The 19,171-nt window shown below is 45.4% G+C and overlaps 1 protein-coding gene across 1 annotated transcript in view; it reads left to right on the forward strand.

Moving 5' to 3' along the window:
- Positions 1-19,126, forward strand: part of LOC118363946 (peroxisome proliferator-activated receptor gamma coactivator 1-beta-like) — a 106,705-nt gene extending 87,579 nt beyond the window's left edge. The window contains exons 5-12 of the mRNA XM_052488089.1: positions 649-1,630; positions 1,868-1,913; positions 5,012-5,082; positions 6,046-6,640; positions 7,676-7,751; positions 8,187-8,305; positions 10,333-10,466; positions 10,636-19,126. Coding sequence (XP_052344049.1) covers positions 649-1,630; positions 1,868-1,913; positions 5,012-5,082; positions 6,046-6,640; positions 7,676-7,751; positions 8,187-8,305; positions 10,333-10,466; positions 10,636-10,727 — 2,115 coding nt within the window. The 3' untranslated portion in view covers positions 10,728-19,126. The remainder of the gene's footprint in view (positions 1-648; positions 1,631-1,867; positions 1,914-5,011; positions 5,083-6,045; positions 6,641-7,675; positions 7,752-8,186; positions 8,306-10,332; positions 10,467-10,635) is intronic.
- Positions 19,127-19,171: the final 45 nt, after the last annotated feature.

Below are 19,171 nucleotides of genomic sequence, written 5' to 3' on the forward strand. Positions count from 1 at the left end.
ATGTAGTCATGAGTTGTTCACTCTGTATGGTATGTAGTCATGAGTTGTTCACTCTGTATGGTATGTAGTCATGAGTTGTTCACTCTGTATGGTATGTAGTCATGAGTTGTTCACTCTGTACGGTATGTAGTCATGAGTTGTTCACTCTGTATGGTATGTAGTCATGAGTTGTTCACTCTTTATGGTATGTAGTCATGAGTTGTTCTCTCTGTACGGTATGTAGTCATGAGTTGTTCACTCTGTACGGTATGTAGTCATGAGTTGTTCACTCTGTACGGTATGTAGTCATGAGTTGTTCACTCTTTATGGTATGTAGTCATGAGTTGTTCACTCTGTACGGTATGTAGTCATGAGTTGTTCACTCTGTACGGTATGTAGTCATGAGTTGTTCACTCTGTACGGTATGTAGTCATGAGTTGTTCACTCTGTACGGTATGTAGTCATGAGTTGTTCACTCTGTATGGTATGTAGTCATGAGTTGTTCACTCTGTAAGGTATGTAGTCATGAGTTGTTCACTCTGTACGGTATGTAGTCAAAGACTAGACGTAGAAGTTATTCCTTAATCTCTTGGATCATGCGGTGCACAGAGATTCACCAAGGTCATGTTGGCAGGTAGTAACCCATCTCTTTCTCTCTGTTTCTTTCAGCAGCGTGAAAGCACACATCATGAGCATAAGCCCCGAGCGGTGAGACCAGCTGGACGTCTGTGCACAGAGCTCCACCGGCACCTGACCACCACACAGGAGGCCGAGGACACTCCTTCAGCTGACACAGAGGAGGACGGGGAGGAGGAGGAAGATGATGATGAGGAGGACAGTGAGTCCGAGGAGGAAGAAGAAGAAGAGGAGACCTCGAGCAGTGAGGGTGAAAGCTCCACCCCGCCTGAGCCCTCCAAGCCCCAGTTCTCCTCGGAGAAAGAACTGCACTCTGTGGTGGAGCTCATCAAGTACATGCATACATACTGCCTCCCCATGCGCAAGCAGGCCATCTGGGAGCGCAAGGAGCGTGAGTGCCCAGGCCAGGTACGCAGGGCCAGGCCCGAGTACCCTTCTGCTCGTATCTCCCCAAACTGTCACAAGGCTGCAACCCAGGCCCAGATCTGCGCCCCTCGGCCGCGCCACGCCTTCACCCGCAGACGGGAGTTCAAAGCCAACTCTCTTCTGCGCGAACTGCTCGAAACGGTCAAATCCTTTGATGTGAGCAAGCCTTACATACTCCACAGCCCCCCCTACACCCATAACAGAGGAGCTATCCCCAAAACAGCGCAGGACAGAAAGACTGAGACCCCCAGTCCGGCTGCCCGTTTGACCAAACCAGAGCTTAGAGAAGACTCAGAGAGCGACAGGTCCCTAGAGGCCCCTAAGAGCCCCGATCTGGAGGACGCGTCTTTCTCTGTCCGCCGCTCCCGCAGGCTCGCCTCTTTCCCCAGCCGCTTCGCCAAGAAGGTGCGTGCGGGCCGGATGAGGGTGGAGCCTGTGTCGGGAGCCGGGCACCTTGGCGAGGAGGACATGGCAGTCAAACACCCCATGGGACACGGCCTGGAGAAAGACACCACCACCCCTAACAACAGTACTTCTTCCCAAACCACGGCAGACACAGCTGAACCCGATAACATCTGCTGTCAAAACGGTAAGGAAGATGAAGTCCTAAGCTCTCTACAACAATCCTGTTGTGTTAGTCCACATGACTCCATCATGCAGCATCTTAGTTCAATTTGACGTGAATGAAAAATGGAGAGCCCCAGCATTGTTACACAGTGTGCTAAGCTAAAGTTTTTCTACACCTGCTAGATCTGCTGTGGTGTTCTCTGACCATGCATGTAATCACTGGTACCATTGACTCTTTCTGTTGTTTTCCTTATTGCAGTGAAACGCAGCTCCCTCTGTCTGCCGCTGACTCCCATATCTACAGGGTTTGTTTTCGATACTATATTCCTAAACACTACAACACATACAGTTGAAGTCGGAAGATTACATACACCTTAGCCAAATACGTTGAAACTCAGTTTTTCACAATTCCTGACAATTAATCCTAGTTAATATTCCCTGTTTTCGGTCAGTTAGGATCGGCAATTTATTTTAAGGATGTGAAATGTCAGAATAATAGTAGAGATAATGATTTATTTCAGCTTTTAATTCTTTCATCACATTCCCAGTGGTTCAGAAGTTTACATGCGCTCAATTAGTATTTGGTAGCATTGCCTTTAAATTGTTTAACTTGGGTCATACGTTTCGGGTATCCTTCCACAAGCTTCCCACAATAGGTTAGGTGAATTTTGTCCCATTCTTCCTGACAGAGGTGGTGTAACTGAGTCAGGTTTGTAGGCCTCCTTGCTCGCACACGCCTTTTCAGTTCTGCCCACAAATGTTCTATAGGATTGAGGTCAGGGCTTTGTGATGGCCACTCCAATACCTTGACTTTGTCGTCCTTTGGAAGTGTGCTTGGGGTCATTGACCATTTGGAAGACCCATTTGTGACCAAGCTTTAACTTCTTGACTGATGTCTTGAGATATTGCTTCAATATATCCACATAAATTTTCTTTCCTCATGATGCCATTTATTTTGTGAAGTGCACCAGTCCCTCCTGCAGCAAAGCACCCCCACAACGTGATGCTGCCACCCCCGTGCTTCACGGTTGGGATGGTGTTCTTTGCTTGCAAGCCTCCCCCTTTTTCCTCCTAAACATAATGATGGTCATTATGGCCAAATAGTTATATTTTTGTTTCATCAGACCGGAGGACATTTCTCCAAAAAGTACAATATTTGTCCCCATGTGCAGTTGTAAACCATAGTCTGGGTTTTTTATGGCGATTTTGAAACAGTGGCTTCTCCCTTGCTGAGCGGTCTTTCACGTTATGTCGATATAGGACTCGTTTTTACTGTGGATATAGATACTTTTGTACCTGTTTCTTCCAGCATTTTGACAAGGTCCTTTGCTGTTGTTCTGGGATTGATTTGCACTTTTCACACCAAAGTACGTTCATCTGCGTCTCCTTCCTGAGCAGTATGACGGCTGCTTGGTCCCATGGTGTTTATACTCGCGTACTATTGTTTGTACAGATACCTTCAGGCATTTGGAAATGGCTCCCAAGGATGAACCAAACTTGTGGAGGTCCACAATTTTTTTCTGCCGTCTTGGCTGATTTCTTTTGATTTTCCCCAAGGTTGGCCTCGAAATACATCCACAGGTACGCCTCCAATTGACTCAAATGATGTCAATTAGCCTATCAGAAGCTTCTAAAGCCATGACATCATTTTCTTTTTAAATTCCAAGCTGTTTAAAGGCACAGTCAACTTAGTGTATGTAAACTTCTGACCCACTGGAATTGTGATACAGGGAATTATAAGTGAAATAATCTGTCTGTAAACAATTGTTGGAAAAATTACTTGTGTCATGCGCAAAGTAGATGTCCTAACGGACTTGCCAAAACTAAAGTTAGTTAACAAGAAATTTGTGGAGTGGAGTGAAAAACTAGTTTTAATGACTCCAACCTAAGTGTATGTAAACTTCTGATTTCAACTGAAAACTGCTAGCCCATCTGTCCAGAGTCAAGCAATCTCAAAGCTCTTTTTAATGTTCACTTCTGGAACTCTTCCATGTGTTGTTCTGTGGTTCTCAGAGAGTTTGTTGCTTCTTTGTAGACTCTGTAATATCTCCAAAGCACTCCACAGAAGCCTTTCATGGTAACACAGATCGCAGATAGCCCTCAATACGAGACGTAGCTTGTACTGTAATACCAATCACAGACGGCTGTAAAGAAAAACATGACAGGAAAAGGGGAATGCTCACATACACAATGAAAATGTAATACAAACTTCAAACATGAACCTTCATAAACCCTACTAACCCCTCATAAACACTACTAAACCCTCATAAACCCTACTAAACCCTCATAAACCCTACTAAACCCTCATAAACCCTACTAACCCCTCATAAACACTACTAAACCCTCATAAACCCTACTAAACCCTCATAAAACCTACTAAACCCTCATAAACCATACTAAACCCTCATAAACCCTACTAAACCCTCATAAAACCTACTAAACCCTCATAAACCATACTAAACCCTCATAAACCCTACTAAACCCTCATAAACCCTACTAAACCCTCATAAACCCTACTAACCCCTCATAAACACTACTAAACCCTACTAAACCCTACTAAACCCTCATAAACACTACTAAACCCTCATAAAACCTACTAAACCCTCATAAACCATACTAAACCCTCATAAACCCTCATAAAACCTACTAAACCCTCATAAACCCTACTAACCCCTCATAAACACTACTAAACCCACATAAACCCTACTAAACCCTCATAAACCAAACTAAACCCTACTAAACCCTCATAAAACCTACTAAACCCTCATAAACCATACTAAACCCTCATAAACCCTACTAAACCCTCATAAAACCTACTAAACCCTCATAAACCATACTAAACCCTACTAAACCCTCATAAACCCTACTAACCCCTCATAAACCCTACTAAACCCTCATAAACCCCACTAACCTCTCATAAACCCTACTAAACCCTCATAAACCCCACTAACCTCTCATAAACTCTACTAAACCCTCATGAACCCCACTAACCTCTCATAAACCCTACTAAACCCTCATAAACAATACTAAACCCTCAAACACCCTACGAAACCTCATAAACCCTACCAAACCATCATAAACCCTACTAAACCCTACCAAACCATAATAAATCCTACCAAACCCTCATGAACCCTATTAAACCCGCATCGCACCTTAAGAAATCCTAAAGAAACATAAATTCAGCACTCAGCGGTATGCTTTGTCCCCCCTCCAATCCCCTCTACCCCAACCTTGATGATGACTCTGTAATCTTTCTCTCTCTCTCTCTCTCTCTCTCTCTCTCTCTCTCTCTCTCTCTCTCTCTCTCTCTCTCTCTCTCTCTCTCTCTCTCTCTCTCTCTCTCTCTCTCTCTCTGTTCCCTCTCTCAATTCAATGAAAGTAAATCTCTCTCTCTCATCCCCAGGATCAGAGATACCCAGTATGCCAACAAGCCATTTGAGCAGACTCTCAGCGTGGACCTGTGTGGCACAGCAGGTAATGTTGGGGCTTTGAGTCAGTGTTGATCATTGTGACGTCTTTTATACCTTGACTTCACGAGACTGGATGAGGGCAGGAGTTTGGATGTATATCCTATTGTGTCTGTCAGAAGTAGCATAGTACTGTAACATAATGCACTGTAGACCAGTGTATCTAGTGTAGATATAGTACTGTAACATAATGTACTGTAGATATAGTACAGTTACATAATGTCCTATAGACCAGTGTATCTGGTATAGATATAGTACTGTAACATAATGTACTGTAGATATAGTACTGTAACACAATGTACTGTAGATATAGTACTGTAACATAATGTACTGTAGACTGTAGATATAGTACTGTAACACAATGTACTGTAGATATAGTACTGTAACATAATGTACTGTAGACTGTAGATATAGTACTGTAACATAATGTACTATAGAGATAGTGTGGCTAACAGCTTAGTAGTAGAGTGGTAGAGGAGAGGGGAAATGTATTTGTATTGTGTTGGAAAGAGCATGGACTTCACTCTATTCCTGGGTAAATGTCATCTTGGGTAAATGTCATTTGCTTCCATAGCTACTTGGGTAGCAGAGAAAACAGATATTACAATGCAGTGACTGCCACTGATATCGTCCTCATAATCCTTAACATTTAACAATTGAAAGTCAAATATTCGGGTCAAAAGGAGATTGTGTGCCTGCCTTGTGCCATAACAAAGATGCTGTGTGACTGTAATGTTTACGATGTAACAGCATCAAAGCAATTTGTTCTATTAGGAAAGCCATTGAAAGACAGCTATTCTGCAATGTCGCTGTCATAATCAGACAGTTACTCTGTTCAGTAACACATAGTACAACCAGTAACAGTTGATCATTAACATTCACTGTCTGTGAATCGTTGATGTTTCTCTGATGTTAACCCATCAGAGCTGTTTGAAACCACATGACTTATGAGAGTGGCGTGTGTTTTCAGGCCTCACCCCTCCCACCACCCCCCCTCACAAGCCTGTGGAGGATGAACTGTTCAAGCCTGAGGGGAAAGGAGAGTCCCCCCCGAAGGGTTCTTGGCTCTCCCGGGCCAACTCCCGCAAGTTCCCCGAGCAGACCGAACTCTACGCTCAGCTCCGCAAGATGGGCCAGGCCAGCGATGCAGATCCCAAAGTCCACCAGACGTTCGGAGACCACGACTACTGCCTGCTGAGCCTGGGGGAGCGTCGGAAGAGAACCGCCGCCATGCTGTCCCACTCTCTGTTCGGACGCTCTTCTTCTGAAGGGCCAGAGCCTAAGGGGAAAAAGGCGCTGGGGGGCGAGATGCATGGACATCAGCGTGAAGACAAACTCTTCTCCGAGGTACCAGAGTACCTGAGTAACGGTACCAGGGCGGACAGCAAGGGGGACGGACGGAGGGCGACCGCGGCATCACCCCAATCAGGATCGCTCCATGCTATATCACCCCACAAGTCAGATGAAGAGGGGGAGCGCTCCTCCCTCTGCTCCCGCTCTCCCTCCCCCATCCTCCACTCCAGCTTCTGCCAGCCCCACTCCCCTAGCAGTAAGCCTGATATCAGGTGAGAATATAAGCCAAAGATATAAGGATTTACATTAGTAAAATATGTCTAGTGAGATCTATCTCTCTTCAATATCAGATTTGCAACTTTTCTGCTTACACTAGTCTTGGATGTGGTGTGGCCCAAGCCACATTCCTGCCTCGTGTGTGTGTGTGTGTGTGTGTGTGTGTATCTATTAGCATACCGTAAATACCGTAGTATATAGACAAACCAAATAGGAATCACAATTCAAACTATACAGGAGCTTCTCATATCAACCATATTGCACATAGTGTTGCACACACTTGATTAATGCAATGATTCACAAATGTGAGGATATTTTAAGCCTTTCATTTTCAATTTGGCTAACAGTAAAAATGCGGTCTACTGGTATTAAGGTTATTCCTGCAGGGACATGTGGGAAATGCATGTGGTAGATGTCTACCTCTGGAGGTAGTGTGGGAGACATCTCTTAAACGTCCATTGCATCTGCTTTGCCTCAATATCAAATCATTTCTGGGTAACAATTAAGAGCCTTACTGTGATTATTTTCAATTAAAATTGTAAAAAATAAACGAAAATTGCTTCTTAGCAAAGAACAATTTCTCAAGCAATAATTACTAGTAGTGGGGAGGGGAAAACTGAAAGCGATCTGTTATTGGCAGATAGGTTTGGAACTCTGTTTCTTATGTCACCAGGCAAAACTCCATCCCTTCAAAACAGGCTGAAATTTCAGGCGGTCTTTTCAAACAGCTCTTACTCTAAAGGGGCATTATCACCACTTTCACAGTATTATTCCAACCTCATAGTGTGGATATATATATAAAACACAGGAAAATAAAGTGTTTGACTGCACTGGGCCTTTAAAGAGAGATTTGAATCTAGATCAGACTCTTTACCTAGTTTGAGTCATCAAAATAGTGTTGTGTAAAGAGTCCCTGATCATTCTGATTAGCAGTCAGCCAGGAGTCCTGTGGTTCTTCTCATTGTTATGTGACTCAGGTTCTTCCATTCGCTCCTGTCTAATAGCTCTGCCTTGTGTCTCTCCCTCCTCAGCTGCGAGAACTCTGAGACGTGCCACGGAGACAAGCAGGGGAACAAAATCTCCAAGTCTGGGATTCAAATTGACGAGGTAACATCAGTTATTCCATTATGTGTTTTGACAAAGTCATACAACCCTGTTATGTACACTGAATAAACATGTAAATGCAACATGTAAAGTGTTGGTCCCATGTTTACATGAGCTGAAATAAAATATCTCAGAAATGTCCCATACCAATGGGACAATGACCAAAAAGCTTATTTCTCGAAAATGTTGTACTCAAATGTGTTTACATCCCTGTTAGTGAGCATTTCTCCTTTTCCAATATAATCTATATGTGGCATAGCAAGAAGCTGATTAAACAGCATGATCATTGCACAGGTCTACCTTATTTTGGGGACAATAAAAGGCCACTCTAAAATGTGCACCCCAAGTTTTTGAACAGTAGTGTATGTGTGAAGTAGGCGTGCTTTGCCACTGCAGCAAGTGTCTTGTTCTGACGGTTACCATGGTGTCGTTGCCTAGGACAACTGCCAAGTGTTCTACATTCACAACCTGCCGAGCAGCGTCACACAAATTATGCTGCGCAAACGCTTCGAGGCCTTTGGCGACCCAGAGGACTGCAAAGTCATCACCAAAAACGAGTAGGTCCTTTTTATCTGCCTGTCTGCCTGGCCTGGCCTGTCTGCCTATCTGCCTGCCTGGCCTGTCTGCCTGTCTGCCTGCCTGGCCTGTCTGCCTATCTGCCTGCCTGGCCTGTCTGCCTATCTGCCTGCCTGGCCTGTCTGCCTGCCTGGCCTGTCTGCCTATCTGCCTGCCTGGCCTGTCTGCCTATCTGCCTGGCCTGTCTGCCTATCTGCCTGCCTGGCCTGTCTGCCTATCTGCCTGCCTGGCCTGTCTGCCTATCTGCCTGGCCTGTCTGCCTATCTGCCTGCCTGGCCTGGCCTATCTGCCTGCCTGGCCCTATCTGCCTGGCCTGTCTGCCTATCTGCCTGCCTATCTGCCTGCCTGGCCTGTCTGCCTATCTGCCTGCCTGGCCTTTCTGCCTATCTGCCTGCCTGGCCTTTCTGCCTATCTGCCTGGCCTGTCTGCCTATCTGCCTGCCTGGCCTTTCCGCCTATCTGCCTGCCTGGCCTGTCTGCCTATCTGCCTGCCTGGCCTGTCTGCCTATCTGCCTGCCTAGCCTGTCTGCCTATCTGCCTGCCTGGCCTGTCTGCCTATCTGCCTGCCTGGCCTGTCTGCCTATCTGTCTGCCTATCTGCCTGCCTATCTGCCTGCCTGGCCTGTCTGCCTATCTGCCTGCCTGGCCTGTCTGCCTATCTGTCTGCCTGGCCTGTCTGCCTATCTGTCTGCCTGGCCTGTCTGCCTATCTGTCTGCCTATCTGCCTGCCTGGCCTGTCTGCCTATCTGCCTGCCTGGCCTGTCTGCCTATCTGTCTGCCTGGCCTGTCTGCCTGGCCTGTCTGCCTATCTGTCTGCCTTTCCTGTCTGCCTATCTGTCTGCCTGGCCTGTCTGCCTATCTGTCTGCCTGGCCTGTCTGCCTATCTGTCTGTCTGCCTATCTGTCTGCCTATCTGCCTGCCTATCTGCCTGCCTGGCCTGTCTGCCTATCTGCCTGCCTGGCCTGTCTGCCTATCTGTCTGCCTGGCCTGTCTGCCTGGCCTGTCTGCCTATCTGTCTGCCTGGCCTGTCTGCCTATCTGCCTGCCTGGCCTGTCTGCCTATCTGTCTGCCTGGCCTGTCTGCCTATCTGTCTGCCTGGCCTGTCTGCCTATCTGTCTGCCTGGCCTGTCTGCCTATCTGTCTGCCTGGCCTGTCTGCCTATCTGCCTGCCTGGCCTGTCTGCCTATCTGCCTGCCTGGCCTGTCTGCCTATCTGCCTGCCTGGCCTGTCTGCCTATCTGTCTGCCTGGCCTTTCTGCCTATCTGCCTGCCTGGCCTGTCTGCCTATCTGCCTGGCCTGTCTGCCTATCTGTCTGCCTGGCCTGTCTGCCTATCTGCCTGCCTGGCCTGTCTGCCTATCTGCCTGCCTGGCCTTTCTGCCTATCTGTCTGCCTATCTGCCTGGCCTGTCTGCCTATCTGTCTGCCTATCTGCCTGCCTGGCCTGTCTGCCTATCTGCCTGCCTGGCCTGTCTGCCTATCTGCCTGCCTGGCCTGTCTGCCTATCTGCATGCCTGGCCTGTCTGCCTATCTGTCTGCCTGGCCTTTCTGCCTGGCCTGTCTGCCTATCTGTCTGCCTGGCCTGTCTGCCTGCCTGGCCTGTCTGCCTATCTGTCTGCCTGTCTGCCTGCCTGGCCTGTCTGCCTATCTGTCTGCCTGGCCTGTCTGCCTGGCCTGTCTGCCTATCTGTCTGCCTGTCTGCCTGCCTGGCCTGTCTGCCTATCTGTCTGCCTAACTGCCTGCCTGGCCTGTCTGCCTATCTGTCTGCCTATCTGCCTGCCTGGCCTGTCTGCCTATCTGTCTGCCTATCTGCCTGTCTGGCCTGTCTACCTATCTGTCTGCCTATCTGTCTACCTATCTGTCTGCCTATCTGTCTGCCTATCTGTCTGCCTATCTGCCTGCCTGGCCTATCTGCCTATCTGTCTGCCTATCTGTCTGCCTATCTGTCTGCCTATCTGCCTGCCTGGCCTGTCTGCCTGAAACGCATCTTTCTGTTTGTGTGTGTGCCCATAGGGAGCGCTGTGGAGTCATCAAGTTTCGTCAAGCGCCCAGTGGCCAGCAGATCCAGAAGCACAGACGAGAGCCGCTCTTCCAGAACAGAGGGGGTGGCATGCACAGGCTCAGCAGGAAGAGATACATTGATCTGGGTATGCAGAGATACAGTCACAACATGAATGTAAAATGTTAAGGAGTGTGAACTGTTGGCAGTGCTAAGATACTTCATGTGTACTATCTATTTCTCTCTCTCTGTAACATTGATGTAATGGAGTTGGATGTAGCCATGATGCCTGTTCTAACAGAGCTTTTTCTGTCCAGACGAAGCGGGACCAGGGCCATTAAAGAGCAAGTATGACGCCCTGGACTTTGACACCCTGCTGAAGGAGGCCCAGAAGAGCCTGCATCGCTGACGGGGACTCGGCTGGCCTCGCCTTAGAACCCCCAGACTTGCCTCAGTACCTCAACCAAAACACCTCGTCATGTTTACATTTTTAACATTGGAATAAGAAACGGACCTTGTCTCTTTTGACTGAGGATACTACCGAGGAAGCTAGCGGGGGTTGGAGGGATGGAGGGAAAAGCAACCAAACAACATAGAAACTCTCTGAACACAAAAGCTGCTTCCTGTCTGTTCATGACTTATTTGTGACTCGTTCTCGCACCATTGGGAGTGGGCGTGCAGGCGGGCGAGACCTTTGTAGCAAATGTTTCTCCCTCCGTTGGTCATTGTGGTGTGTGTGTGTGTCTGCGTGTGTGTCGTTTTTTTGTACCCCCTTGGTCACTACTGGTGCAACTGCAAGCTCAGCTGTATTGGCCGTTACGTCGTACAGTATATAACGAGCCTGCTCTATATTAGCAAACTTGTGGATGTTAAAACTATGTGTGTTATGACATAAAATACAATAGCAGAAAAATAATTTTAATAACTTAAGAGTTTACAAATCGAAAATGAAAAGAAAAAAATCTTGTTTTATGTCATTTTAGTGCTTCCTTAATTTAATCTATGCACTCTTAACGAGGTAATACTGTTTCTTCTCTCGACTTGTTCCCCCTACTCTGCCTGCTTTACTCTGAAGGTTCCCACTGCTGAAGAGATAGACAACCTGCTAACACAGCGTTTCCCAAACTCGGTCCTGGGCCCCTCCTGGGTACACATCTAGTTTTTTGCCCCTAGCACTACACAGCTGATTCAAATAACCAACTCATCCTCAAGCTTTGATTATTTGAATCATCTGTGTAGTGCTAGGGGCAAAACCCAAAACGTGCACCCAGGGGGGGACCAGGACCGAGTTTGGGAAACGCTGTGCTAACACTAATCTAGGATGGCAGTCACTTCATATCCTGCCAACACATAAATGGGGTTATGACAACCAATGCTATTATGTCATGAAGTAAAGTTCAAGGCATATTTACCCTATGAAAACTCACTCACTCTCTGAAGAAAATCACAAAATCCATCTTTGTACTGTTGGAACATGTGACTCAGTCAGTAAGTCAACTTATTCAAGCACAGAGTAGAATCAGACATTTACTACAAGTTCCAGATATACCCTAAACTTTAGTAATGGAATGTACACCTGAATGATCTGAATGTAGAGCCCCTGCCTGAATCCAAATGATTATTATTAGGATTATTGTTATTATATGAATCCAAGCCTCTGTATTCTTTAATAGAGCTCTAATGCAGCCTGTGTCTTTTGTGATGCAGCCAGCAGTGTAGCTGAGGGAGAGCGAGTCCGAGGCTCACCGTACAGGGGAACTACCTCTGTATCTGATGATGGTAGAGGTAATACTACCATTAACACCTGAGAGAGAGGGGTGGTGGGATATCAACCCTGTTGAAGTCTGTTGAAATGTCCCAGAGGTATGGATGGTACTACATCAGTCAAGCACGTCAACCCTATTTGCTCTCCTTCCCTCCTTCCCTCTTACCTTTCCTTCCTCCCCTCTCTTTCCCTCTTCCCTCTCCTTCCCTCTTCCTTCCCTCTTCCCTCTCCCTTCCCTCTCCTTCCCTCTTCCCTCTCCTTCCCTCTTCCCTCTCTTTCCCTCTCCTTCCCTCTTCCCTCTTACCTTTCCTTCCTCCCCTCTCTTTCCCTCTTCCCTCTCCTTCCCTCTTCCCTCTCCCTTCCCTCTCCTTCCCTCTTTCCTCTCCTTCCCTCTCCTTCCCTCTCTTTCCTCTCTTTCCCTCTCCTTCCCTCTTCCCTCTTACCTTTCCTTCCTCCCCTCTCTTTCCCTCTTCCCTCTCCCTTTCCCTCTCCTTCCCTCTCCTTCCCTCTTCCCTCTCTTTCCCTCTCCTTCCCTCTTCCCTCTTACCTTTCCTTCCTCCCCTCTCTTTCCCTCTTCCCTCTCCTTCCCTCTTCCCTCTCCCTTCCCTCTCCTTCCCTCTTTCCTCTCCTTCCCTCTCCTTCCCTCTCCTTCCCTCTTTCCTCTCTTTCCCTCTCCTTCCCATTTCCCTCGTACCTTTCCTTCCTCCCCTCTCTTTCCCTCTTCCCTCTCCCTTCCCTCTCCTTCCCTCTTCCCTCTCCTTCCCTCTTCCCTCTCCTTCCCTCTTCCCTCTCTTTCCCTCTCCTTCCCTCTCTTTCCCTCTTACCTTTCCTTCCTCCCCTCTCTTTCCCTCTTCCCTCTCCCTTCCCTCTCCTTCCCTCTTCCCTCTCCTTCCCTCTTCCCTCTCTTTCCCTCTCCTTCCCTCTTCTCTCTCCTTCTCTCTCTTTCCGTCTCTTTCCTCTCCTTCCCTCTTTCCTCTCCTTCCCTCTTCCCTCCTTCGCTCTCGTTCCCTCTTCCCTCTCCTTCGCTCTCCTTCCCTCTCTTTCCGTCTCTTTCCTCTCCTTCCCTCTTTCCTCTCCTTCCCTCTTCCCTCTCCTTCGCTCTCCTTCCCTCTCTTTCCATCTCTTTCCCTCTCCTTCCCTCTCTTTCCGTCTCCTTCCCTCTTCCCTCTCCTTCGCTCTCCTTCCCTCTTCCCTCTCCTTCGCTCTCCTTCCCTCTCTTTCCGTCTCTTTCCCTCTCCTTCCCTCTCTTTCTCTCTTCCCTCTACTTCCCTCTTCCCTCTCTTTCCCTATTCCCTCTCCTCCCCTCTTCCCTTTCCTTCCCTCTTCTTCTCGGGTTCTCTCTCCCACTTTTTACTCTCTATCTTCATTCTACTCTGAAACACTTGTTTACTTCTCCCAAGCTCTCTGATAGGTGAAGGAGGTCAGCTTGGTTTCCCCGCTAAATTTCCCACTTCTCGCCTCGTGGCTAAAACCTCAAAATAGATTGTGTGTCAGTTTTTAGAGTCAGTCTCGACCGTGTATCCAATGTGTACCTGAGTGAGTCTTCTGTCTGTGTCTCGTGTTTGGGTGTGCGCTGCCATCGCTGGGGATCCCAGGGGGACCCATGGCCCTCTGGTGTGCTGGGAGACTGAAGACCTCTTCTCTCCCCCTCTTTTTCTTGTTTTCTTAAAGGACCAGGTCCCCCTGTCCTCTGGTCCCTCAATACTGTGCAGCCTTTCTGTGTGTGGGCATGGGGCCTCGTGCTGCCCCAGCCTTGGCAAACCCCCTTTCCTTTTTCTCTAAGGTTTTATCCCTGTCTCTCTACCCCACATTTATCTAATCTCCTCCTCTTTACCACATGAGGCTGAATGTTTACATCACTGAATTCTCCTTCCACTTTATTAGAGCGCACACTAAGTACAAAGACGCCTTATATTAGAGAGTATCCTATCAGGATATACCTTCTTGGCTTACCCTAGAAGGTGTACTGAATTTTAAAAAATGTCAATTTAGTGCTATACATACGGATTGAGAAATGAGTTGTCATCTGAAAAACCCCTTACTAATCAAAAGAAAAAAAGCTGAAAGAGTATTTGTGCTTAGTATGTATGCTACTAAACAGTGAGAGAATGTGCAGGTTTACACAATACAATATATATGATATAATATGTGTATATATGATAGAATATGTGTATATATAATATGTGTATATAGCACTATGTCTAGTGTAAACATGAAATGTGTTGTTGTGTCTATACAGCGTGCATTATAAAGGTGGTGGGTCACGATCGCAAATCAGACTGGCAAGGATCAACTGTCTTAGGATGCAAGGTTGAACAATACAGGGAGTCATTTATGCTGAAATGACTTGACTCAAGGCAAACACTGTTGTATAATATTATCCCTTTAGATATGCTAAGGTTTTATTTTTTATTTTTTTTATGACAAAATATTTTTGATGATTTTTCTTTTTTTTAACGCAATTGAGATGCAATACATATATCTATGAGATTGGAAGGGGTTATTTCAGTGGTTGGTTGTTCAAATATGACAGGGGCAATCCTTGAAAACAGATCCTGTAAATTGACAAATAATAACAATGTGGTCAGTAATTGTTGACATCCAAAAAGTAATGAATCAAAACATTAGAACATGAAAAAAGCCCCAAATAGTGAAATATCTGTTCACAACTTTTCCTGAAGGGAACTCTGTCTATTACACATGTTGTTGGGACACAGGTTGCTCAACATGTTGCATTTCAGTGGACACTTAATAATTGGTAACTTGTGAACATGTAAAAGTCATTTTGGAGAGGGGGAAAGAAAGTCCATGTGCGTTTAGCCCCTTTTGTATTTTCGGGATACTTGATGCCAGCAATGTGCTTCCGTCAGTAGAACTGAATGACAGCAAACAGCCGATTCTCACGAAGAGAGCCTTAAAACAATAGGGAACAGCTGAATCTATTATTACTGCTCTAGCTCCTTTCAAATCCAATGTGTTTTATTCCTTACTGAAGTCATTCAAACTTTTTTCAATACATACAGCCATATTATAAAAGATACAGTGCATTTGGAAAGTATTCAGACCCCTTCCCCTTTTCCACATTTTGTTACGTTACAGCCTTATTCCAAAATGGATTAAATAAATAAAACATCCTCACCAATCTACACACAATAGCCCATGATTAAAGCAAAAAACGATTTCTAGAAAATGTTGCAAATGTATTTTAAAAATAAAAAAAATATTAGAAATATTTGTATTTTATCAACCTAAGTATTCAAACCCTTTGCTATGAGACTCGAAATTGAGCTCAGATGCATCTTGTTTCCATTGATCATCCTTGAGATGATCCTACAACTTGACTGGAGTCCACCTGTGGTAAATTCAATTGATTGGACATGATTTGGAAAGGCACACTTGTCTATATAAGGTCCCACAGTTGACAGTGCATGTCAGAGTAAAAAACCAAGCCATGAGGTCGGACGAATTGTTCATAGAGCACCGAGACAGGATTGTGTCGATGCACAGATCTGGAAAAGGGTAGCAAAAAATGTCTACGGCATCGAAGGTCCACAAAAACACAGTGGCCTCCGTCATTCTTAAATGGAAGAAGTTGGGAACCCCCCAAGACTCTTCCTACATCTGGCCGCTAGGTCAAACTGAGCAATCGGTGGAGAAGGGCCTTGTTCAAAGAGGGGACCAAGAGCCCGATGGTTACTCTGACAGAGCTCCAGAGTTCCTCTGTGGAAATAGGAGAACTTTCCAAAAGGACAACCATCTCTGCAGCACCCCACCAATCAGGCCTTTATGGTAGAGTGGCCAGATGGAAGCCACTCCTCAGTAAAAGACATGACAGCCCGCTTGGAGCTTACCAAAAGGCACCTAAAGGACTCTCAGATCATGAGAAACAAGATTATCTGGTCTGATGAAACCAAGATTGAACTCTTTGGCCTGAATGCCAAGCGTCTGGAGGAAACCTGGCACCATCCCTATGGTGAAGCATGGTGGTAGCAGCATTATGCTGTGGGGATCTTTTTCAACGGCATGGGCTGGGAGACTAGTTGAAGGAAATATGAACAGAGCAAAGTACAGAGATCCTTGATGAAAACCTGCTCCAGAGCTGGGGAAAAGGTTCACCTTCCAACAGGACAACAACACTAAGCACACAGCCAAGACAATGCAGCAGTGGCTTCGGGACAAGTCTCTGAATGAGCCCGGACTTGAATCCCATCGAACATCTCTGGAGAGACCTAAAAATAGCTGTGCGGCAACGCTCCCCATCCAACCTGACAGGGCTTGAGAGGATCTGCATAGAAGAATGGGAGAAACTCCCAAAATACAGGTGTGCCAAGCTTGTAGCGTCATACCCAAGAAGACTCGAGGCTGTAATCGATGCCAAAGGTGCTTCAACAAGGTGCTGATTAAAGGGTCTGAATACTTATGTAAATGTAATATTCTTTATTTATTTTTTAAATTGTGCTAAAATGTCCAACTGTTTTTGCTTTGTCATTATGGGGTATTGTGAGTAGATTGATGCGAAAGAAAATGATTTAATTCATTTTAGAATAAGGCTGTAACATAAAATGTAGAAAAAAGGGAAGTTCTGAATACTTTCTGAATGTACTGTATATACATATGAATATATATTTGTGTTTGTGTAGATGATGATTATATACTTTCTTATTGAAAACTTTGATGTTGACCATTTCCCTCAGTGTTTCAGAGCACTTCGACACATTTCAACAACTAGCCTGCTATCCGTCTAGGATTTGTTGGATTGAGAGATGATCCAAATTGAACTCCTTCCAAAGGGAACCCTCATCAGAACAGAATGCAATACTTTCTTCCCAATCTTCATTTCAGAAAATAGCAAGAAATAAACTTGAGGCAAACTGACCTCTTCCTAGGTTTTGGCCTTTCTAGGGAGTTTTTCCTAGCCAACGTGCTTCAACACCTGCATTGCTTGCTGTTTGGGGTTTTAGGCTGGGTTTCTGTACAGCACTTTGAGATATCAGCTGATGTACGAAGGGCTATATAAATACATTTGATTTGATTTTAAATTTGATTTGATTGACCAAAAACTATATTTGATGTTGGCTTAAAATTTAATTTGGAGTACCTCGTCAGGTTGATTTCTAAATGTCATATGTCCAGCTACATGGCCCACACAAATACACAATATATACAAAAGTATGTGGACAATCCTTCAATTTAGTAGATTCGGCTATTTCAGCCGCACCCGTTGTTGACAGGTGTATATGCGATCTGTGTGCATGCGATCTCCATAGACAAACATTGGCAGTAGAAGGGCCTTACTGAAGAGCTCAGTTACTTTCAATGTGGCACCATCATAGGATGCCATCTTTCCAACCAGTCAGTTCGTCATGTTTCTGCCCTGCTAGAGCTGCCCTGGTCAACTGTAAGTGCTGTTATTGTGAAGTGGAAACGTCTAGGACCAACAATGGCTCAGCCGCTAAGTGGTAGGCCACACAAGCTCACAGAACGTGACAGCCGAGTGCTGAAGTGCGTAGCGCGCAAAAATTGTCTGTCCTCGTTTGCAACACTCACTACCAAGTTCCAAACCTTCTCCGAAAGCAACGTCAGCACAATAATAGCTGACTATTTGTCGGGAGCTTCATGAAATGGGTTTCCATGTCCGAGCAGCTGCACACAAGCCTAAGATACGGAATGCTAAGCGGCGACGGACAAATCTGGGTTTGGCGGATACCAGGAGAACGCTACCTGCCCCAATGCATAGTACCAACTGTAAAGTTTGGTGGCAGAGGAATAATGGTCTGTGGCTGTTTTTCATGGTTCTAGCTAGAATCCTTAGTTCCAGTGAAGGGAAAGCTTAAGCATACAATGATATTATAGACGATTTTGTGCTTCCAACTTTGTGGCAACAGTTTGGGGAAGGCCCTTTCCTGTTTCAGCATGACAATGCCCCACTGTTGAGATCAGTGTGGAGGAACTTTACTGGCTTGTACAGAGCCCTGACCTCAACCCCATCGAACACAATTGGGATGATTTGGAACGCCGTATGCGAGCCCGGCCTAATCGCCAAACATCAGTGCCCAACCTCACTAATGCTCTTGTGGCTGAATGGAAGCAAGTTCCAACATCTAGTGGAAAGCCTTCCCAGAATAGTGGAGGCTGTTATAGCAGCAAAAGGGGGACCAACTCTATATTAATACCCATGATTTTGGAATGAGTTGTTGAACAGGTGTCCACATACTTTTGGTGATGTATTTCAGTTTTGACATTTAATTTGACATTTAATTTAATTGGAAAATATTGTGTCTTTAAAATCCCCACCACGTTAATAAAACGCCCTATGGACAGAAAGTGCTTGCCATACTGGTCCTATATAGGCCATTGAATCACCACGGATCACTGTATTCTGGATGTAAATGATTGTGTCTGCACTACTACTAGTCGTGTGTATCAATGTTTTTTGTATCTTAGGCAGACAGATGGGAACGTGATGTAAATGGTTACTTCGGGTGCTGCAAACTGTCACAATCTAGCTAGTTGTGTGTGGGTCTTTGGTGGAAGAAAAACAGACAGAAAAGGGCACACATTGTTTGTTTTGTGTTTTTATTTTGGATTTCTAGTTATTTTTGTTCTATTTACATCTAATGACTATAAAAATCATTTTCTAACTTTAGTTTTTGGTATATGGTAAATACTAGTAAGATTTTATATTTTTACATATGTTTGTTGTACTTTGCGTTTATTCTTTTCTATTTATACGCCACTTAGTTTGGATGTATTTTTCTGTTTTGTGTGATTTCCTATGTGTTGAGAATGTAGAGACAAAATGCATTTCAGTATTTTTGAATTGTTAAAATCTAGTTTCATAGATACATTTATCTATAGGGGAAATTATCTGATGTTATAAATTATATTTTAATTCATGTAAATAGACTATGGCTTCCTTTTAAACTGAATACATTTCTCTTCAGAGATTGTTTACATTATTAAACTGTAGAAATGTTACTCATATACTGTAAAAAGTACATATTCATTGATTTGCCTCCCAAAAATAAAATCCTTGGACATGACATTATAGGAGTTGTGCATTCATTGATGTGTCACTATGATGTTGT

This window comes from Oncorhynchus keta, chromosome 30, assembly GCF_023373465.1.
Source record: "Oncorhynchus keta strain PuntledgeMale-10-30-2019 chromosome 30, Oket_V2, whole genome shotgun sequence".
Lineage (NCBI taxonomy): Eukaryota > Metazoa > Chordata > Actinopteri > Salmoniformes > Salmonidae > Oncorhynchus > Oncorhynchus keta.